The sequence below is a fragment of the Mustela nigripes genome, chromosome 6, assembly GCF_022355385.1.
Source record: "Mustela nigripes isolate SB6536 chromosome 6, MUSNIG.SB6536, whole genome shotgun sequence".
Lineage (NCBI taxonomy): Eukaryota > Metazoa > Chordata > Mammalia > Carnivora > Mustelidae > Mustela > Mustela nigripes.
Genome location: NC_081562.1, coordinates 85192672 through 85214628, shown reverse-complemented (window position 1 = coordinate 85214628; position 21957 = coordinate 85192672). Strand labels below are relative to the sequence as shown.

Here is a 21957-nt window from a genome sequence, read left to right as displayed (position 1 = left end):
CAATCAACATTCACTGCAGATCTTTACGTACCTGTAAACACACTGGAAATGGTCTGGAAAAATACACTGAACTGGTAACACCAGTAATTTTCAAGCAGGGAAATTGTGGGGAATAGAGGGAATGACAAGGGGTACTTTCAGTTATCTCAATTTTTAAAAATTTTACATAGAAAATATATTCATGGGGGCACCTGGGTGGCTCAGTGGGTTAAGCCTCTGCCTTTGGCTCAGGTTATGATCTCAGGATCCTGGGATCGAGTCCTGCATCGGGCTTTCTGCTCGGTGGGGAGTCTGCTTCCCCTTCTCTCTCTGCCTGCTTCTCTGCCTGCTTGTGATCTCTCTGTCAAATAAAGAAATAAAATCTTTAAAAAAAATATATATATATGCACATATATATATATATGTGCACATATATATATGTGCATATATATATTCATGTATTCCTGACCTTAAGAAGCTTACAGACTAACTAGGATAAATGATACAAAAAAACTGTTTTTCCTTAAACAAAAAAGTGTATTTTTAAAGTGTGGCAATAGGTTGATAATAATTAAAACTAAAGGATGGGTATAAGAGTCTTATTTCTTTTTCTTTTTTTTTTTTTTTTAGAAAGTTGATTTTTTTTTTTTTTTTTTTAAGATTTTATTTATTTATTTGACAGAGAGAGATCACAAGTAGGCAGAGAAGCAGGAAGAGAGAGAGAGAGGAGGAAGCAGGCTCCCTGCAGAGCAGAGAGCCCGATGCGGGACTCGATCTCAGAACCCTGAGATCATGACCTGAGCCGAAGGCAGCGGCTTAACCCACTGAGCCACCCAGGCGCCCTAAGAGTCTTATTTCTATTCGCTCAGCTTTTGTATATGTTTGAAACCACCAAAATATTTTTTTTTAAGATTTTATTTATTTATTTGACAGAGAGAGAGATCACAAGTAGGCAGAGAAGCAGGCAGAAAGAGAGGAAGAAGCAGGCTCCCTGCTGAGCAGAGAGCCTGATGCGAGGCTCAATCCCAGGACCCTGGAACCATGACCTGAGCTGAAGGCAGAGGCTTACTACCCAGGCGCCCTCCCCCCAAATATTTTTATTATACAAGATATATATGCTCATTGTAAAAAATGCAATTAATGATGTACATGACATTTCCATTTGCCCAATAACTATTAACACTTGGTATATAGCCTTCCAAAACCACTTATGAGATAACCACATGAATACAAATGTTCCTTTAATTTATTTATTTTTTTTTTATTTGAAAGAGTGTGAGCTGGGGGAGGGGGCAGGGCAAAGGGAGAGAATCTTAAGCAGACTTGTGCTGAGAGCAGAGCACAATCTGGGGCTTGATCTCACAACCTTGAGATCATGACCTGAGCTGAAATCAAGAATCAGATTGTTTGCTTGGGGTTTTTTTTTTCCTCAAGATTTTACTTATTTGACAGAAAGAGCACAAGCAAGGAGAGCCAGAGAAGGAGAGGGAGAAGCAGATTCCCTGCTGAGTAGGGAGCCTGATACGGAGCTCGACCCCAGGACCCTGGGATCATGACCTGAGCCAAAGGCAGTCGCTTAACCGAGACACCCAGGAACCCCACAAATGTTCCCTTTAAAACAAAAACGAGGTGTGTCTGAGTGACTCATTCGGTTAAATGGCCAACTCTTCATTTTGGCTTAGGTCATTATCTTGAGGTTCTGGGATCAAGCCCTGAGGGAGGCTCCAACTCAGTGAAGAGTCTTGCTTGCCCCTCCGCCCTCCCTCTTGTTGTGCTCTCTCAAAATCTTTTAAAAATTTTAAAATTTAAAAAATAAAACAAAAATGAGATCATACTATACATATTCTGCTAGTTTTGACAGATTTAACATTCCACTTTATGGGTATACCATTATTCAATTCTTTAATGTATTTAAGATTCTTTATTTTTAAAATATTGCAAACAGGGGCACCTGGGTGGCTCAGCAGGTTAAGCAGCAGGCTCTTGGTTTTGGCTCAGGTCATGTCCGCGGGTTCCTGGGATCAGCCTGTGCTGGGCTCTGCACTGAGCAGGGAGTCTGCTAGAGATTCTCTCCTTCCCTCGCCCTTTGCCCCTCCCCCCTGCTTGCTCTCCACTCTCAAAGAAATAGAACTTTTTTTTTTTTTTTTTTAAGATTTTATTTATTTATTGGGCGCCTGGGTGGCTCAGTGGATTAAGCCGCTGCCTTCGGCTCAGGTCATGATCTCAGGGTCCTGGGATCGAGTTCCGCATCAGGCTCTCTGCTCAGCAGGGAGCCTGCTTCCCTCTCTCTCTCTGCCTGCCTCTCTGCCTACTTGTGATTTCTCTCTGTCAAATAAATAAATCTTTAAAAAAAAAAAAGACTTTATTTATTTATTTGTTGGAGAGAGAAAAAGCACAAGCAGGGGCAGTGGCAGGCAGAGAGAGAAGCAGACTCCCCACTGAGCAAGGAGCCCCCTACATTACAGTCTTGATGCAGAATTCCTTCTTTGGGAACTCTCAAGTCTCTGTTCTTAAGGCCTTCAACTGATTGGATGAGCCCCATCCACAATATGGAGGACAATCTGCTTTACTGAAAGTCTGATTTAAATGTTGACTACATGGGGCACCTGGGTGACTGAGTGGGTTAGACTTCTGCCCTCAGCTCAGTTCATGGTCTCAGGGTCCTGGGATTGAGCCCTGCGTCGGGCTCTCTGCTTGGTAGGGAGCCTGCTTCCCCCTCTCTTTCTGCCTGCCTCTCTGCCTACTTGTTCCCTCTCTCTCTCTCTCTGTCAAATAAATAAATAAATAAATAAATAAATAAATAAATAAATAAATAATGTTGACTACATCTAAAAAATACCTTCACAGCAACATCCAGACTGGTGTTTGACCAAACAACTGAGCACCATAGCATGGCTAAGCTGACACAAAATTAACCATCACCTCAGCACTGTAGTAAAAGATGACCAAATGGGAATGAATTATTTCTAAACCACCTACTTTGTATAACGAGTATTTATACCTCTCTTGGTACTAATCTTAAATACAATGAATAATTGTTTAACATACCAACACACATAATTTTTAAAAATCAGCATAAGGCTCTAACAGTAACATAAAGGAGAATTTTAAAACAATTTACAGTAACGTGATTTCTGTGTGTAAATATGTGGACTAGCATTTGGGTGGTTGCCCTTCTATACACCCACCATCAATTCAGTGGCTACAAATGCAGACGGTCACAACTGCATTATGTCACAGACTCAAATACCAAGAACAGGCTTTGCCATCAAAGGCACGGCTTTCTGAAATGGTATACAAAAGTTCTGAATAAGACAAATTACTGCAGTCTTCCCTCCATTTTAATTTTTTTTTTCTTAAGATTTTATTTATTTATTTGACAGAGAGAGATCACAAGTAGGCAGAGAGGCAGGCAGAGAGAGAGAGGAGGAAGCAGGCTCCCTGCTGAGCAGAGAGCCCGATGCGGGACTCAATCCCAGGACCCTGAGATCATGACCTGAGCCGAAGGCAGCGGCTTAACCCACTGAGCCACCCAGGCGCCCTTCCCTCCATTTTATATAAAGCTGCATGCTAAGAGAAATCCGAGTACACTAAACCATACAAAAAGTACATTTGTGTTTATATGGAAAAGAGAAATTATAGGCTCAGCTAATTTTAAACTGTCCTTTCTTTTATTTGAGTATTTATAGAGACATCTGATAGTTGTACGGGACTTGGGACTTGTGCAGAGACTATCCTGGGCACTGCAAAAAATCTAGCATCCTTGGCCTCCACCCACCAAATGCCGGACACTCACTGTGACAATCAAAACATTTTTACCTCGGGGCGGGGGGTACTACTTCAGCTAAGAACAATAGTGGTGAACAGGAAGCCATCAAAATTATTTCCCTCCAAGTTCTTTGAGCAATTGGAAAAAAAAAATGCAGGAAATCAAGGAATAATATATACTTCCATTATTTCCAACACCCAGAATTAACATCTCTAACATTCTGTCTTATCTCAAATCTTAGTTGTAAAAGAAGTACAAAATTAGAGACCTGTGACATTGTGATAAAAGAAACAGGGGCAGGGGTGCCTGGGTGGCTCAGAGGGTTAAGTCTCTGCCTTCAGCTCAGGTCATGATCTTAGGGTCCTGGGATTGAGCCCCACATCAGGCTCTCTGCTCAGCAGGGAGCCTGCTTCCCCCTCTCTCTCTGCCTGCCTCTCTGCCTACTTGTGATCTGTCAAATAAATAAAAATATTAAAAAAAAAAAAGAAACAAAGAAACACAGGTTCAGTTGGTAGAGCCTCTTGATCTTGGTGTTGTTAGAGCCCCATGTTGAGGGCAGAGTTTACTTTAAAAAAAAAAAGCAATATATACATGTATACATAAATATTTGGTCGTCTTCTCCAGTTATTGGCAATTTCTAAGACCTCCATAATCTCCAGAGTGATGATGTCTGTACGTTAATGAGCTGACTTGGTGGGGCTCTAGCAAGCCACAGGATGGAAGCTGATCACCATAGCAACAGGGCCATGGCAGAATTAGAAGACTGGAATTATCCGCCTCACTCTCCCATCCCCCAGGTTGGGAATAGGGGCTGCAGATTGAGCTAACTACCAGTGACCAATGATTTAATCAATTGTGTTTATGTAACAGGACCTCCAGAAAAACCCTCAACAATGGGGTTCAGAGAGCTTCTGGATGGAGAACACACTAAGGTGTTAATAGGGTGGTATGCCTTTACCCTGCCTTAATCATCTCTTCTATTTGGCTGTTTCTGAGTGGTATTCTTTATAATAAACCAAGCAATAAAGTGTTTCTCTAGTTAAGCTTTGTGAGCCATTGTAACAAATTATCAAATCTAAGGAGGTCATGCGAACGGATTTGTAGCCAAGTGAGGCAGAGTGTGGATAACCTAGGGATCTACTACTTGTAACTGGCATCTTAAATGGGAGCCAGTCTTGTGAGACTAAGTCTTTAACCTGTGGAGTCTGTGCTGACTCCAGGTAGCTAAGGGCAGAACTGAATTGTAGGATACTCAGCTGCTGTCTAGAGAGGTGGGAGATATTGTTCTGAGTGGGAAAAATACATTTGATGTCAGAAGTCTTGTGACTAGAACAGTTGTCATTTAAGTTCCCTTCTACCTCTGCCCGACTTCACTTCACCTCACCCCCAATATAACTACTACTGTGAGTTCAGTGTGTCCTTTCAATCTATTTTTTTGTACTTTTACAATTATATATGGAGATAGATAGATATGTATCTCCATCTTCACAACATAGAGGATAGTTGTCCCCATGGGTTAGATACTCTATCACACTCAATTTCTCACATACATGCTGATCTGTTTGAGTTTATTGTACTAGACCAAGAACCTATTCTCTACTCCTACACTAATGTCACTACATTTGGATTACTCTAAGTGTCCTACTATGTCATGGTATCTGGTAGACTAACGCATCTTATGTTTCTCTTCAAAACTGTCTTAGTTACTTGTGCTTTTAAAGATTTTTTAAAATATTTTATTTATTTATTTGACAGACAGAGATCATATGTAGGCAGAGGCAGGCAGAGAGAGAGGAGGAAGCAGGCTCCCCACTGAGCAGAGAGCCCAATGTGGGGCTTGATCCCAGGATCCTGGGACCATGACCTGAGCTGAAGGCAGAGGCTTAACCCACTGAGCCACCCAGGTGCCCCTTTTAAAGATTTTTTAAAAGGAAAAATGGTGTCTTCTACAGATATGTGCCCCAGTATGGGAGGGTGAAAAGTCCAAGAAACTATTGGAAGAGAAAAAAGAAGATAAGGGGGTGTGGGGATGGATACCCAAGATATTCTATTCAGAGAGAAAGCACAAATAGGCATGGAACAAGAAACAGCATGCAAGCATATAGGCAGTTGATATTACCAGAACAAAAAGGATGATGTAGGGACATAAAATGGGTCAGGTCTTAAGAACCTCATACGCCATACTAAGGAGTCTGGACTTGACTCCACAGGTCAAAGATTCTTAACCCATACCCTATGGTTGAGCTTCAGAGGACAGCAAAAGCAAAAGTGCCATAATCATGTTAGTTCCAAATAGAGGTCTCTGATAGCAATGTGGCAGATAAATCTGATGAGGTCAAGAGTGAATCAAGACCTCTAAGTCTTCTGCAAAATTATAAGCAAGAAATGATAAGGAATGAACTGATTAAGTGGATGTTTAAATGGTAAAAATTAAGAAGATAATTACTTGGGGAGGAGTAGGATATAGAAGTCTAATAAAACTCCCACTATTTCTGACTTGATGATAGCATCATTAACTAAAGTAGGAGGGAAAAAATAGGTCCTGGAGACAAGAAGGAATGTGGTTAGTCGTGGACATACCAAGTTAGAGAGGCCTACAGAATATTCAAGTAGATATGTCAAGCAACTGGATATAGCTGAAGCCCAAGGCCAATCTGGAAGATACAGATTTGGAAGTCAGCAGCAGGCATTAATAGCTGACATCTACTGAGTGCTTATTATATGCCAAAGAAATACTGAATTTGAATTATGTCATTTGATCTTTAACCTAATCTCTTAAATTAGGAACTGTTATTTTTTAATCCCCATTAGACAGAGGTAAACTGAGGAGTTAAGTAATTAGCCTTCTGCTATATGGCGAGAATGGTAGAGTTGGGATCCCAACACTAAGCGCTTAATTTTCATGTTAAAACCATTGAGTACCTGGAATAATGTAGGAAAAACATACAGAAAAAAAAAAAAACAGAACGAAGGCAATGGTCTAAGAACAAAACTTTGAAGCACATCAGATCAGTGTTTAAAGTGGGCAGAAATTCCCAAAGGAAATCAAAAGGAAAAGTCAAGGCAGAGAAGGAAACAAGATAGTGGTCCCACCCTGTGGCCGAAGCAGAGCTTAAGTGCAGCGGCTGAACAGCCGGGGAAGGACTGTAATCATCAGTGGGTGTGACACGAGAGACCATGCTAACCAGGAGTTTCAACACAATGGAGGAGGTGGAAGGAATTTCAAGTCCGTGGAAGGAGCATCACGTAGACTTCTTAAATAACCTTGAGAAGTCTGTTTAGATAGGAGGTGGGGGGCCTTAAGCAAGTTTGTATACTGAGAAGAAAGAAGAGTATGAATTAAAGACAACAAATGGAGCAAGGCCTGGGATGGAAAAGGGTAATGAGGGAGGAGGCAAAGATTGCAGTGGAGCTGTTTGAGGGCTCTGCTATGGGCACAGGCTGGACAGGAAATCAAGAAAGGGCTTGGGGCGCCTGGGTGGCTCAGTGGGTTAAAGCCTCTGCTTTCGGCTCAGGTCATGATCCCAGGGTCCTGGGATCAAGCCCCACATTGGGATCTCTGCTCAGCGGGGAGCCTGCTTCCACTTCTCTCTCTGCCTGCTCTCTGCCTACTGGTGATCTATGTCTCTCAAATAAATTATTAAAATCTTTAAAAAAAAAAAAAAAAAGAAAGGGCTGACAGACTGGAAGAAAATAGAAGGAATCAAAAGACCTGAAGTCTGTAAGCTCTAGAGCAGGAAATGAGAATGCAAGAGAGCATCTTGAAATGGAATGATGTTAAAGAAAAGGAGAGGGGAGGGGAGAGGCAGAGGAAAGGAGGGGGAAAAAAACCTGGTGTTACACTTTTTGGAAGTGCACAGGCGAGCTGGGAGAATGGCGACCCTACCTACTTTCTGCGTTACGTGAGAAAGGAGAGGCAGTGGAATTCTTGGTTAACACACCAAGAGAGGATGGGAGTACAAGGCCTGGTGGCACAGGAAAGCTGAGTGTTTCTAATCACAGTAGAGGACTTTCACGTGAAAGGTTTAGGAGTGAAAGCGTGAGAGATAACAAATATCCAAGGGGATTGTTATCTCTGACGATTATCAAAAATGAGAATGAAGTCAACTAGCAAGCCTCAAGGCTCACAATGGAAGCGTGGCAAGAACAGCTGTCCTCTTAGTTGGGTTTTACCTTGAATGCACCGTGTTTTCTTTTAAATCCTCTACACAACCCTGCAAAAAGACTGCAGGTAGACTTCTGTGCACTGGCACAGGGAGAAATCAATCCTATGCTAATACGACGCCCACTGAGCCTGAGGAGCTGGACTGCATTACTACAGGCTGCCCAACAACCCTTCCCTTTGGGAACTATGCCTCCTCCACTCCCGGCAATTTTGATAGGGCTGTTACACAAGGGCTTCTGCCTTCCTTAACTGAGAGGCACACGTGTGGCCACGAGCTGTCCGGAGTACCTTTACCTGGACACAGTAATTGGTCTAGGAACAGTCACTGACCAAGAAGAGCTATGGTCTTTAGTCTTTTCAGGGGATGTGTACAGATGCTGGAACAGTCTTTTGTCTGAGATCATGAGCTGACACCACAACTCCTAAAACTGCATACCCCCACTTCACAGGGGCCAAGGGCTCAAAATATGGAAATCCAGTTTGTGACTAGAAAACTGGTAGTCAAGGTCCCACCTCGGCCTTCCGTACCCTATTTAAGTAAACAAAAATACCAAGACACAGACTAACAAGATATTTAATGTCTGTAGGTGTGCTTGATCCTCCCATTCCTGTCATGATTCCACTGCCTCCCCGAACCAGCAGTGCCAGAGAAAACAGGGGCACTTTTTCTCAGCAGGATTTGAAAACCATTAAGGCCCTAGTTCTCTTGACTTGGAAAGGATTGCAGATGAGATCATTCCACAGCATGCCTTAGGCCTCTCTGCTCAAGGAGGAAAACCCCCGGTTCTACAAGGCTCCTGAGGTCTTCTGTTCTTCCGCAGCCTGGCGCCGGGTGCTGCGCAGCTGGAAATAGCGGTAGGCTCGGGCACTGCAGAGGTAGCCCCCGTACACAGTGAGAAGCATCATGGAGGCAGAGAAGGTCTTGTAGCCAATGTCAGCTAGCTGCTTGGCAGTTGGCATGTTGTCCCCTACAAAGACAGACTGGATTTAGACCCAAGAGTAAGGCCTCATCTGCCCAGACCCTTCTCTTTGTAAGGCCACTCCCCACCTTTTGCACCTGCTCAGTCTGTCTGTACTCTACTCTGAAGGGTCCCTCCACATACACAGTGTTCAGGAACACTTAAGATTCAGAAAGACAGGGGCGCCTGGGCAGCTCAGTCAGTTAAACGTCTTTCAGCTTTCCACTCAGGTTGTGATCCCAGGGTCCTGGCATCGAGTGCTGCATCGGGATCCCTGCTCAGGGCGGGGAGTCTGCTTCTCCCTCTCCCTCTGCCATTCCCCTCTGCTTGTGCTCTCTGGCTCTCTCTCTGTCAAATAAACAAACAAAATCTTAAAAAAAAAAAAAAAGATTCAGAAAGACAGATAAAGTCTGCATATGAGATACAGACAGTGCTGGAAATAGGTGCATCTGAATGACATTACAGGTAAAATCTGGCCCTCTTTTGTTTGTGGAGGTAAAGGACTGGTATGAGCCACCCAGAAATGTCCTTAACTGACATATGACTATAAGCACGCGTCAGTTTTTCTGGCTAGTAGAGAATTAATGGGAGTAGTCAGGGATTAAACATCAGCAGTGAATTACTCTCTCTGGGAGGATCAAATGGGAACCTTCTACAAGTAACCAATTTGTTTTCCCATGAAAACAGTCTTGTTCATGGTGGCTAAGTTCCCATGTTAGCCCTCAAGCATCTGTGTAAGTCCTAACATACCTGAAATAATGTCAACAGTACATTTTTATCAGTTATACTTAAACTTCTATGGCATTAATTCTAAGTTCCAAACATAATACCAAAACTTACTGAGCCCCTAGCAAACTGTTTGCAAAAGGTAAATTACTTCTCATTTAACTGTTCCCTGGATATTCTGAACTAGGGAATAAGATAAAGTTTAGCACGGGACTCTTGCAATCTGAACAAAATACTCTTCAATTTGTAACTATGAATGTGTTCTTAGTCTCCTCACTGTTGAGGGAATTGACATTAAAAGACTGACTGAAATTAGTGAGAATAGGTTTCTTAAAAGTCAAGAATTTGAAGAAGAAAAGCTCAGAATTAGCTGGTTTAAGGGGTTGAGAGTAGGGTGAGACACTTAAGTGCTTCTCAGAGTGAGTCCTACTCGCTACACACTGCCTTTGAGGCAGTCCTTGAGAATGGAACCCAAGTTGAGCTGAGGGATAGCTTCCTTGAATTATAATCCCCAAGGACTATACAAAGTGACAGTAAATGAGGTCAGAGGAAGAAAACCAAATGACACAGGTTGAGTAAGAGTTGTGTTTGGGTTATCTGAGGTTTGAAAGGACCCAAACTCTAGGACGGTGAAGAAAACACACACACACAGAGCAGGACACTAAGGTGGTAAACACGCCCCCAGCAAAGAGACCTGCAACCTTCAGCATCTTCCTCACTTATTCCTTCTCCACCTATCCCCCCCTGGCTAGATACTAACTAGGTATAGGACCACTTCCTCAAGAGGCTGGAGGAAGGAGGCTGGAAGCATTCACCAGCTAACAAAGTGAAAGGATGGTATACCTTGGCTAGGAGAGTGACAAATGACCTACTAACAGATAGAATTTTGGGGTCTAGAACTTCACTTTCATCTCTATTCTAATCCAATGAGAGATTTCTATTTTCGCATTAACCAAAACTCTCCACAGGCCCTGAACTAAGTAAGGCAGGGCAGTAGAAAAGGAGAGGACAGATGCAGCAGTTATTCTGGAAGTAGAACAAGATTTATTAACGAAATGGATTAGGACATGGCTGAAAGTATCTCCAAGGTAGCAAACCAAGAAACTGTGGATTGGGATACTGTTAATAGGAGTAAGAAACAGGTGTGTGTCACTGTGTGTATGGGGGTAGCAGTGGCAGTGAGTGGCAGAAAAGAAGACCGTGAGCTGGGTTTTGGACATGTTAAAATTAAGACGCTCAATCCAACACTCATATGATGATGTCTCTCAGGCAGATGGATATGCACATCTGGACAGATGCTGGAAGAGAGCCTAGGCTACAGATACAAAAGGAGGTAACAAGTAACACTAAAGCAGAGGATAAGACTGGAGAGAGAAGACAAGGAAAGGCAAATCTGAAGGAAAATAGTGAAAGAGAGCAGATGGGAAATTCCAGAAACATCTGGGGGGCTTTTTTATTCAATTACATCTCCCTTCCTGGTTGAAAATCACTGCTGTATCAAGTCACTGCCACTGATGGTGGTGTGCTATAACCTTCCCACCTGTTGAGCCCGAAGGAAAACTGGGTACCATTACTGCAAGTTAAGTTCCGAGAACAGGGACTCCTGGGTGGCTCAGTTGGTTAAGCAGCTGCCTTCGGCTCAGGTCATGATCCCAGCGTCCTGGGATCGAGTCCCACATCGGGCTCCTTGCTCCGCAGGGAGCCTGCTTCTCCCTCTGACTCTGCCTGCCTCTCTGCCTGTGCTCGCTCTTGCTCTCTCTCTCTCTCTGACAAATAAATAAATAAAATCTTTAAAAAAAAAAAAAAAGTTCCGAGAACACTCAAATGGGATCATTGGATGGCAACAGGTGACTAGATCACAGGTAAACATTACTAAGGTAGAAGTCAACTTAGCACACTAGACTGGAACAGGCATTAAGTAAATGCACACATTCTTTTTTTACTCTTTAAAGTAGGCTCCACACCCAAGGTGTGGCTCGAACTCAGCACCCAAGATCAAGAGTTGCATGCTCTACCGACTGAGCCTGCCAGGCACCCCAACAAAGCACAGATTCTAACTCCAGCAGGCCCACAAACTCTGCCACCGTTCCCCAAGTTCATGCACTTAGGTATTTTCCAGAGACAGAGAGAAATAGATTATTAGAAGGATAACCCCTTCACCTCATAGATAAGAATTCTTGTGATTTTTCTGGTTAAGGGAATAGAAGTGATAGGCAGCAGCCTGAGAAGGCAACAAGACCAAGGAAATTCTAGTATACCCTCCTTATTGATAAGGAAGATCTGAATATGCTTTAGAGAAGAAGAAGCTGGTGGCTAAACAGAGGATAAAAGAAGAGGTGGGTAGGATGGAACAAGATCCAGAACGGCCTGGTAAAGGTGAAATTAGAACCCCAGGTAGAAGTATTTACCTTGGAAATGAAACTTTTGAGGTTAGCAGAACATTCTCACCTGAGCAACATCAATTTTCTTAAAAAAAAACAAAAGTGCTCAATGCTGGGTCTGTTATGGAGTGATGAGGTTAACCTGAAGGTTTCAAAAAAAAAAAAAAAAAAAAACAGGAAAAACTGCAAGTACAGTATAGAAAATTCCATAGGAGTGCAATCTGCAAAGTTCTTTTTTGCCCCCCCCCCCCCGAAACATGGCGGTACCTCGAGGCTCGGGGGTTAGCCTCTGGAAATCATTTCATTTTTTTTTTTTTTAAAGATTTTATTTGAGACACGGAGACACAGAGAGAAAGCACAAGCAGGGGGAGAGGCGGAGGAGAAGCAGACTCCCCGCTTCACAGGGAGCCCAACTGGGTACCCAATCCCAGGACCTGAAGGTCATGACCTGGACCAAAAGCAGATATTCAGCCGACTGAGCCACCCAGGCGCCCCTGGAAATCACATCCTCAAATGTGTTCCAACCATCTCCGCTTAGATTTACTCATTTATCTGTCTACCTTTTTACTCCTGCTATGAAAGTCACAGAGGGAAAAAAGGCTTCAGTCTCAAAGTAGCTAATGTCTGATGGGGTAAAGCCACAGACCCCAAATCCAGTTATTTAACGTAAAAGATGGGCGGTGACCAGACGAGAAACGAGGTGAGAGCTCAAAGAAAAGTTGGAAGGTGGAAGTCAGCAGCAAGCTGGGGACGGGGGGTGGCTCCGTCCTTTAATATGGAAGACAGGATGCATACCAGTAGGGAAGAGAGAAGGGGAGAGCATTCCGGGAGCTGAACGCGGCAACACCGGGTGCCCGGGAGAGCCGCACACCAAGGTGCAGCTGACTGTTAGGCAAGGGCCAGAGCTACTTAAGTTGGAGCATGGAGGGCCAAGACCCCGGGTGGGAGGAAAAGTCTGACAGGAACCTACGGCTGTCGGGGGTCTGTTGGGCTGGAAGCGGTGCTGGACGCCGGCTCGCGGTGAGGGGGGCGGGGAACGCGGTGATCTCAAGGGCACTGAAGGCCGGGGCACGGGACAATGGGTAAACCAAGGCCGGCCCAAAACGAGGCGCCTCAGCGGACGAGCAGCCCCTACGGGGCTCTCGCAACGGCGTACCTGGGTGCTAGGTGCTGCTGCTTCCTGGCGTCCAGCCGCGGCCTCAGCCAAGGCCGGCAGCGTCTGGCCGCGGCAGTCTGCCAATTTCCTGGAGCAGCCGGACGCAGCACGCCTGGACACGTACGCGAGGGTACCGGCCCGTTCCTGGGGGGGCTATTAGTGCAGGAAGCCACCCGTTCTGCCTCCCACCCGTCTCACTTACCCTCTAGGGACTCGCCTCCGGACGCAAGAGACGTCAGCACGCGCCCGGACCCACGCAAATCCGCCCACAGAGAACAGAGCCGGCGCACGCCGCAGCTCTGCGCGTTGCCGCCTTTGCGCTTCCAGGCCAGTCACCCTTACTACGCATCCTCAGACCAGTCTTCCTCTTGGAGAGGACTGTTGAATTCTGGGGATTGTAGTCTTTCTCCATGGACTGCCGGTCTTTGGTGACTCCAGCTCCAGCCCCGGAACTTGTAGGATACACAATCACCACAGAAAAGACCGTCTAGCTTTCCGACTCGGAGTCAGCCAATCCCCAGCCTGGGCGCGGTGACGCCTCCGGGAGCTGGGTGGATTCTCTCGGGGTCAGCCCTCGGAGGTGGGCCGCGCGCCCCCTAGAGCCTGCACCTGCCCTCTTCCGCGTGGGACAGACCCGCCCGGCACCGCGAGGCCTGGCACCACGAGGCCTGGCTGGCCAAGAAGGCGGCAGGTTTGGTCACGGCGCCCGAGTGGGTACGAGGGACGCATCTGGAGCGCTTCTGGACCTTATTGTGATCTCCCCGCTTGCAGGGACCCGCCGGGATTAGGGGACCCCTAGCGGGGAGAGGGACTGTGTGGGCACCCCTGCCTGCCAGGGGCCCGGAGTGGCTGGGATTATCGAGGGGACATGTCCTTCTTGTCTTCATTTTTCCCTGTGCCGCGAATGGAAACATAAGACGCAGCGATACACCACGGCACTCGCGCTGCCCGCACGCACTGAAGCGCCCTTTCCCAACTCCTTTCTGGAAAAACCACGATTTATTTAGTAGACAAGTAGTAGGCTTGATGGGAAGGCCTTAGATTGTTAACTGTGGCGTGAACAAAAGTAGGCAAAGGTGTGGGACTCTCTAACAAGGTTACAGCAGCAGCCGAAAGAAAAGAGCTGTCTCTTAGCCCTCACTTTGACCTTCTTGGGGAGGCAGCTCTGGATTCAGTCAGAGCCCCAACCTGGGCCCAGCCAAATCTGGGGTGGCTGTGGCCTTCGGTCTCGAAGCCTGTTTCAGGCAGCTCTGCCCTTCACTGGTAAGACAGTGAATCCTCAAGGACTAGGGCTGAGGAGGGGAGCCTGCCTCCCTGATCTGGCAGGGAGTAAGAAAGGGTTAACATAATGCTGGCCAGAGCCACAGTGTACCAGGTGCTGCCCCATAGGAAGCTGAGATCTGCTGAACATGGCTGGAGCCTGGCAGGCCCCCAGGGCCTATTTGTAGCCAGGGGCCCAGGCTGCTGACCTGTGACATTCCCTGGCTGCCAACCCATCCTGGAATAAGGCCAGTTCAAAGCATATTCCCTCCTCCCCTTCCTGTTCTTCCCTCACCACAGTGGGTAGGGTGGTTTTAATTTTTTCCTCCTTGAGTTTCCCAGCTCCTGAGGTGCTGATGGAGTCAGTACCTCATGAGAAAGCCTTCAGGTGACAACAGAGAGCTGGCCTTGCTTACCCCTCCCTGCTCACAATCCATGAGCAGGCTTTGGGCCACTCTCTGGCCCCTGGCCCCTGATGCAGGTGCTGGTTAGCTGCCCTGGCTGCTCTGGGAGCAGCTGAGAAATAGGCACAGGTTCTGGGAAGAAGAAAGGGCTGAAGCCAGGGAGGTCCTTGAGAAGAAGCAGGAGGGACCCAACTGACACCTCCCCCAGCTAGAGCTTCAGAGAAGGGAGGTGGGGCAAATACAAAGGTCACGGGGAAGCAGAGTGATCTGAGCCTGCTCTGAAAAGGTGTTGCTGTCAGCAGATTAGGTTCCTGCTCTGTGGATGGTGCTGGCCTGGAGCGCGCAAGAGTCGTCTTGGAAAGGTCATGCATGGTGGAGAGGAACTGGCAAGAACTAGGAAGTCCCTGGGGAGAATGACAAGTCCTAGGGCCAGAGACGCCAGCATGGCCGCAACTCTGGTGCCAGGGCAGCCTTGGGGTTGGGTGGGGGAGGGATGGGGAGGGATGACCAGAGGTTTCTGAGGACGCAGATGTTGCTAGGAGAAGCTAGAAGGGGGCAGAGAGCTTTGTATTTTGTTAACAAACACTGAGATCCATTGATGCTGTGTGGGGCCTGGCAGAGGTCAGAGCAATGGGGTCCCTGAGGCCTGTGTCAGCTCAAAAGCCCAGACCCTTCCTTGGCAGCCCTGGCCTCATTCCTCTTGTAGCTGAGGTACTTCTTTAGCCACTTAACTGGGCTTGGGGCCGGGACTCCTGGTCTGTGTGAGGCAGCAGTGGGTAGCCCTTGCCTCCTTCTCCCTTCATCCTCTCCCCAACACACACACCCAAAAAAGCAGGCAGCACTGGGGCTGGAGACTCCCCCTCCCAGAAGACAAGGAGAAAGCCCCACATCTGGAGAGGGACAAGGCAACTCCATTTCTGGTGAGAGGTGGTGGCAAGAGACTGTAGGCTGCTTGATGGTTCAGGATCCCCAGGTAGATAGTTGGGCCGCACAGCCTCCTGTCCTCCAGAAGAGGCTGCTCCATGGAGCGTCCCAGAAATCCTGGTGGCCAGGTACCCCAAGCTGTTGACTGTCTCCACTGGGGCAAAGAAGGTGCCTGGCCTGGGCCCCAGCTCTGCTCACAAATGTTCTGGATGATTCTGCAAGCAATGGATGAATTCGCCCACTGGCTGCCTCTCATAGCATATCCTGTACACAGCCATGAACAGAGGAAACCTAGAATAGGGAAGGAAAGACCCAGCTCAGCCTTCTGGCATACCCCTACCCCACCTACCCCCACCCACTCCCCATCCACCTCCTAGCCCTCCACTCCTCTACTCTCCCACCTTTGAGCTCAGGCAGACTCTGGTCTCAATTTCCAACTGCTAAGAATTCCAACTTCCTAGTCCTGGGTTTAGGGTAGGTTTTTGATTGCCCTGTTCCATATTGAACTTGCCTGTATGATTCCGTGGCATGAATTATTTGTTCTAGTAGGGCAAGCCACTTAACCTCTCTACTAAGCCTCAGTATCATCAACTGTAAAATGGGATCCATATAACAGAGTAGTGAAGAAGGGATTATTTATTAATGTGAAGGAGCTCAATAAATGTGTTTCCTTCCTCCCATCCTCTTGCACAGGCTGCTTGCTTAATCTGGAGGCATGCCCCGGACCAGCCGTGAGCTGATCTTCTGAACCTAATTCATATTCTTATTCTAGGATTCTTTCTCAGACCAACGGAGCTCTGCTCTGATCAGCCCATCACTCCCACTGTCTTTGTGCTCCCTGAAAAGGAGCACCTTGACTCAGAGACTGTCCTTCTCACACTTCAGCACCCAGGATAGGATTCAGGGTACAGAAGGGTTGGCCTCCAGGGAGTGGCTTAGACTGGGGCTGAGGGATAGAGAAGTGGGGCAGTCAGTTGAGTTTATACCTACTACCCCAGAACCAAGTCCCCATAGCAGAGGACAGGAGAAAAGGGCAGGAAGTGAGGCTGCATGGAGGGGTCCAAGCAATGTGGTTAAAGAACACCAGCCTGGAAGCAGTTCAAAGCCTATGAACTAGCTAGTGGACAGTGAACAGACCAGACTCTCTCCAAGCTCTAGTCCCTTTGTAAACCTAAGTTTCCCTCTCCACCCGCTTTACAGATGGAGGAGGGGTCAGGAAGATGAATGTGAGAGCACTTCTGGCTGTGGTCCCCTTCCCCAGTGTGGCTGGGGCAGACACCTACTTGTCCACCAGGCCCTTGTGCTGGAGGATGCTGTGTAGCTCCCGGGCTGTCGGGGGCCCCTGCAGCTTCTGCCCATTCAGCATCTCCTTCTCCAGCTGCTCAATGGGCTGTGAAGAAAATAGGATGGGTAGATGGAAATGGGAGAGGAGGGTTGTGTGTGAGGTGGAGAGTCTGGGGCTCAGATGGGAGTTGGGGTCTTGGAGGAAAGAAAGGCTCAGAATATTCACAACAGTCTTAATGTTTGTGCTTGAGAGATGCCTCAAGCTAAACCCCTCCACTTGGAACCCGTCAGGCCACCCTCCATTCCCCATTCTCCCAGGGTCCCACCTTTCCTGTGCGGGCGAAGGCTTCCGCCACCTTTCGGTTCCGCCCTCCATAGCAGGTAGTGATGAGGTCAGCAATACCACAGCTCTCCAAGAAGGTGGCACAGGACACAGGGCCACTGCAGAAGAGCTTGGCAAAGGCGATCATCTCCATGAGCCCCAGTCGGATCACCGCAGCCTTGGTGTTGTCACCAAAGCCCAGCCCATCACAGAAGCCGGCGCCCACGGCCACTACATTCTTTGGAGAGGGGAGGTCACAGGTGAGAAAGGGTCCCTCCCAGCAGGCCCCTTGGCACCTGCCTCATGCTTCTTCCATCAGCCAGGACACGCCACTGAATAAGTGAAGTATAGTGTGCCTGGACTCCCCAGCTGCTTCTTTTTTTTTTTTTTAAGATTTTATTTATTTATTTGTCAGAGAGAGAGCGCGAGCGAGAGTGAGCACAGGCAGACAGAGTGGAAGGCAGAGTCAGAGGGAGAAGCAGGCTCCCTGCGGAGCAAGGAGCCCAATGTGGGACTCGATCCCAGGACACTGGGATCATGACCTGAGCCGAAGGCAGCTGCCCAACCAACTGAGCCACCCAGGCGTCCCTCCCCAGCTGTTTCTACCTCTTGATTTTCCTACTTCCTGTAACCCTGGCTCTGTGTTTCCTGCCTCTCCAATGCTGCCCCATACCCCAAACCTTGAGAACTTGAGCTGAAAACCAGTCTCCTGTCCAGCTGACCCTCCTCTCCATGATTATTCTGTTTCATATCCCTGATGTCTTCCGCTCTATCCAAGATCCAGAGTTCTGGCCATCAGTCTACCTGGGTGTCCTGGATGTCTTATGTCCCATGAGCCGGGGTCCTTCCCCAGGACATCTCTTACCCCAGGACCACCCACTGGAGGCAGGGATAGGGATGCCCCCCAAGGAGCTACAGGAAGAAAGGAAGGAGGTGGCCCAATGTTTGATGGTGAATAACTGACAGGCCGGAATGACCCTGACCTTGCTGCTACAGTTCTTCCTGTGTTGGGGGGACTTGGTGGGGAAGAGGAGCTATTACCCAAGAGTGAGAGCCTGGAGTCCCAGCAACATTGTAGAGCTAAGCCAGGCCCTCCTTCAGGGCCTTCTCCCCATCCCCTAGCTGCCTCTGTGCACCTCTCACCTTTAACGCCCCACAGATCTCTACCGTATCCACCTCCTGCACCACTGTGATGCGGAAATTCGGAGTCTGCATCAACATTTTCAGAAGCTGTCCTTGGGTCCGGTCCTTGCAGCCTGAAGTGGGAAGGGGGCAAGGCTTTCAAAGGGGATTCTTTTTTTTTTTTATTTATTTGACAGAGAGAAATCACAAGTAGGCAGAGAGGCAGGCAGAGAGAGAGAGAGAGAGGAGGAAGCAGGCTCCCTGCTGAGCAGAGAGCCCGATGCGGGACTCGATCCCAGGACCCTGAGATCATGACCTGAGCTGAAGGCAGCGGCTTAACCACTGAGCCACCCAGGCGCCCCTCAAAGGGGATTCTTGACTCTTCTTCCCACGCCTGCACTAAGCAGGACCTGCAACCCTTTCCCTGGGGATGTCCCAGTCCTCCCTCACCTCTGATGCTTGGGTCTCCTTCCTTTGCCTGATTAATGGGGAGAAGATGGCTCAGTGGGGGTGAAGGGAGTACAGAGAGGGGACGTAACAGGCTGTGCTGTGAATGTAGGTGATGATAGGGCTCTCACCGATGGTTGTCTCACAGAACTTCTCATCAGCCACCTCGCTGGCAATGTTGGCCCCCATCAGCACGCTCATGGGGATGCCAAGGTGCTCCCCAATCACTTCAGAGATGAGCTTCAGCCCTTGAGGGCCCTCGTCTACCCCCTGGGCACAGGATGGAGCTCAGGCCAGGTGCCCTTTATTCCCAACTGAGGGATTCCCACACAGAAATCCTGCCCTTCCAAAACCACTGTCCATCAGTGTCCCTCCCCAAAAGCCCTGTCCCATTCCAACTCAGCCAAAGCTTGCTGTGAGGACGGTAGATTGCACATGGAAACGAATCCATTCGAAAATTCCCCTTCTACACACCTTCAATCACCCTCCCTCTCCAAGGCAATGTATCCCTTCCACATCCCTAAATAAACCCCCTCACCAAGTACCCCAAACCAGCTTCCATCCCAGACACTGCTCCAAACTAGCTTCCCTTTCACATTCCTCAAACCAGCCCACTGCTCATACCCCCAGACATCCCATGTATGCCTCCTAAACTCCTCAAGACATCAGCCTCCAAACCGATCTCTTAACTACTCCCCAACCAGCCTCCCCTTCCCAGAGGCCCCCAGCACCCATTTCTCAGCCTCCCCAAAATAACTCCTCCCCTCTCCAAAAAACTCTTGGCCATCTTCTGCCATTTTCTTTTCTCCTCTCTTCCCCCACCCTGACCCCACAACAGTTAGCTGCACCCCCACCCCCAACTGCAGGAAGTTGTTCCAGCACCTTAATAAGAGATACACCAATGGTGTTTGCCTTGAGGTGGCCCTTGAGCTGACCACAAATCTTGCTGATGAACTGATGAGGCACCACGAAGATGAGGATGTCAGCATCTGCTGCAGCCTGGACCACATCTGGGACAGCCACCTGTGGGGGTGACCAGTGCTCATGGGCCTCACAGACTTCTAGCCCCTGTGGAAGCCCATTCAGGAGATCTAGGAGCTAAAGAGTGAGGCTGGTGGGGGAAAGGAAGGGTAGTTGGGGGATTGAATCTGGAAGGGCTAAACCTGGAGGAATGAAACACCGTCTTCCCTCCCCCTCACCATCATTCCCTTTCGCTCCAGCTGCCCAGGGCTCTTGAGGACTCCTGGGAACCTCCACTCAGTACTCTTCTAGCCCTTGGCTGTGGGACAGCAAGGGAGGCCACAGGAGGCCTAGGCTTGGCAGGAGGAAGAGGCCAAGTAAGATTTCATCACCCTGCTTCTTAGGGCCCCCAAGTGGGAAGGGAGAGCCCTCCCTGTCTTTCCTGCTCTCCCTCTCCAGGTTGAGAGCAAGCCATATGGATTTGACCAGGGACCTTAAGTCCAAGGAGCAGCCTCGAGGTCAGCTAATAGCCCAGTGAATAAGTAACAGGACTAGAGCCTGAGGCAGCCACTACCCAGACCCCCAGTCTTTGATTGCCATGGAAACCAACTTCCTGGTCCTCTTCCCCTCCTTTTACTGCCTGGGAGCCCATAAGTGTATGGGGGTGGAGAGGTGGGTTCAAGTTCTCAGTTCCAGAAAGTCCTGGGAGAGCTCCTTGGGGGCTGGGCGTAGGGGTGCCCTGTGCCGAGAGCAGCTGGCCCAAGATGCTTCCCAAGTCCGAGGAGCAGCTAAAATGGCCCCTCTCAGCAGGAAGCACTACTCCACTTCCCTGTCCCTTCCTTGCAGGGTTTTGGGGCTCACCACGTTGGGAGGCAGCTTGTGCCCTGGCAGGTACTTGACATTCTCATGCTGCGTGTTGATGATCTCTGTCAGCTTTCTCCCCCCGATGTCTTCCTCAAACACCCACATGGTCACCCGTGGGTCAAAGTGTGACAGCTGGGCTGCATTGCCTCCCACAATCTTGGCAATAACTGAGCCCCTGGTGGGAGGGGGAGGACAGAAGGTGGAAGAGTCGGGGCATGAGGAGGGAGCAGTGACAGAGGCGGTGGCACAGGGTGGCAGTGAGGGGACAGCACAGCGGCCCCCCAGATCATTTACTTGCCATTTCCTTGTGACACCCCCCTGCCCCCACCAGCACCAGTAAAGTATGTTCTTGGCAGTAGAAAGGAGACTCAGTCTACCCTACACTTCACAGCCAGAGAAGGGGACCAGCCTTCTGATCTCCCCAACCCCCAACCCCAAGCAGCTTTTCCTGTAGCAAACAGGTGCAGCTGCCCGGGCGGGCAAGGACCTGAGAGGTTTGGGCACCATCTGCTTTGTGGGAGTAGGCACGGAAGATAGCAAGGCTGGAACAGAAATTGGAGGGCACTTCCTACCCACGGGCTGCCTCCTGCTTCTCCCCTAGCCCCGTGTTCTTGGGGGAACCTCCTCCGCCAAGTACTGCTTGACAGAGCCACTTACCAGTTGCCGGAGCCTACAATGCAGACTTTCTTGCCAGCCATGGTGCCACTTCTCTAACTGATTCAGCTCAGTGCTCTGCTCCCCAGCTCCTCTGCCGACTAGGAGCATATAACTTCGCCACACGTGGGTGCAGCCAAGTCCCGCCTTCCAGGGGCGGGTGGGGAGGCGGGCGCCTGGGGAGACAGGGACTCTGGCAAAGCCAGGGAAAGAGAAAAGGGTAGAGACAGGTGGGGAACAGGAATGGGGCAGAGTCCAGGCCCCTCTTCCTTTTAGGTTTGCCAGTGGATGGTGCTAGTGAGTTTCTTCCTTTGGCCCCAGTCCTCCCTCCCTGTAATGGTCTCATTCTGAGGTTTGCCAAGAAACAGCCCAGATGAGGAGCGAGTGACTGCTCCCCTCCTCATTCCCTTCTGTCCCTCAGCACTGGAATAAATTGTATTCAATCCTAGTAGTAGATACAGGAATGCTTTCTTTTCCAAGGTAGCAGTCACCCCACATAGCCTCCCAGGAGCCCAAAATCTCTACAGGTTTGTCCCCTAGCAGTGAGAGACTACCTGTCACTGGCCCCACACCAGCTCTGC

General features: G+C 48.7%; 2 protein-coding genes across 12 annotated transcripts; both read right to left on the bottom strand.

Moving 5' to 3' along the window:
- Window positions 1-8469: 8469 nt before the first annotated feature.
- Window positions 8470-13607, bottom strand: LOC132019667 (cytochrome c oxidase assembly protein COX14). 11 transcript variants are annotated; one of them, XM_059403085.1, is made up of 4 exons: window positions 13136-13331; window positions 12007-12121; window positions 8962-9220; window positions 8470-8881 (listed from the first exon to the last, which is right to left on the bottom strand). In XM_059403085.1, exon 4 carries the CDS (start codon window positions 8871-8873, stop codon window positions 8700-8702), a length of 174 nt encoding a protein of 57 aa, XP_059259068.1. In that variant the 5' UTR covers window positions 8874-8881; window positions 8962-9220; window positions 12007-12121; window positions 13136-13331; the 3' UTR covers window positions 8470-8699. The 11 variants fall into 11 exon arrangements, with proteins under 11 accessions (XP_059259068.1, XP_059259071.1, XP_059259072.1 ...); XM_059403088.1 differs by having other exon boundaries at window positions 12047-12121; XM_059403089.1 differs by lacking the exons at window positions 8962-9220; window positions 13136-13331 and adding an exon at window positions 13338-13607.
- A 508-nt stretch (window positions 13608-14115) lies between these two features.
- GPD1 (glycerol-3-phosphate dehydrogenase 1) lies at window positions 14116-21846 on the bottom strand. Its single transcript, XM_059403078.1, has 8 exons — window positions 21380-21846; window positions 20720-20897; window positions 19781-19921; window positions 19030-19168; window positions 18473-18585; window positions 17334-17567; window positions 17007-17113; window positions 14116-16014 (listed from the first exon to the last, which is right to left on the bottom strand). The coding sequence occupies exons 1-8, from the start codon at window positions 21418-21420 to the stop codon at window positions 15918-15920; spliced, it is 1050 nt and encodes a 349-aa protein (XP_059259061.1). The 5' UTR covers window positions 21421-21846; the 3' UTR covers window positions 14116-15917.
- Between the last annotated feature and the right edge of the window lie 111 nt (window positions 21847-21957).

Excerpts from the sequence above, each read along its gene's own strand:
- LOC132019667 (XM_059403089.1), bottom strand. The coding sequence starts at position 8,873 with ATGCCAACTGCCAAGCAGCTAGCTGACATTGGCTACAAGACCTTCTCT.
- GPD1 (XM_059403078.1), bottom strand. The coding sequence starts at position 21,420 with ATGGCTGGCAAGAAAGTCTGCATTGTAGGCTCCGGCAACTG. Across the intron at positions 19,169-19,780 it reads TTGGTGTATCTCTTATTAAG|GGGGTAGACGAGGGCCCTCA; the intron begins GTGCTGGAACAA and ends TCCTGTGCCCAG. Across the intron at positions 17,114-17,333 it reads CCTTCGCCCGCACAGGAAAG|CCCATTGAGCAGCTGGAGAA; the intron begins GTGGGACCCTGG and ends TTTTCTTCACAG.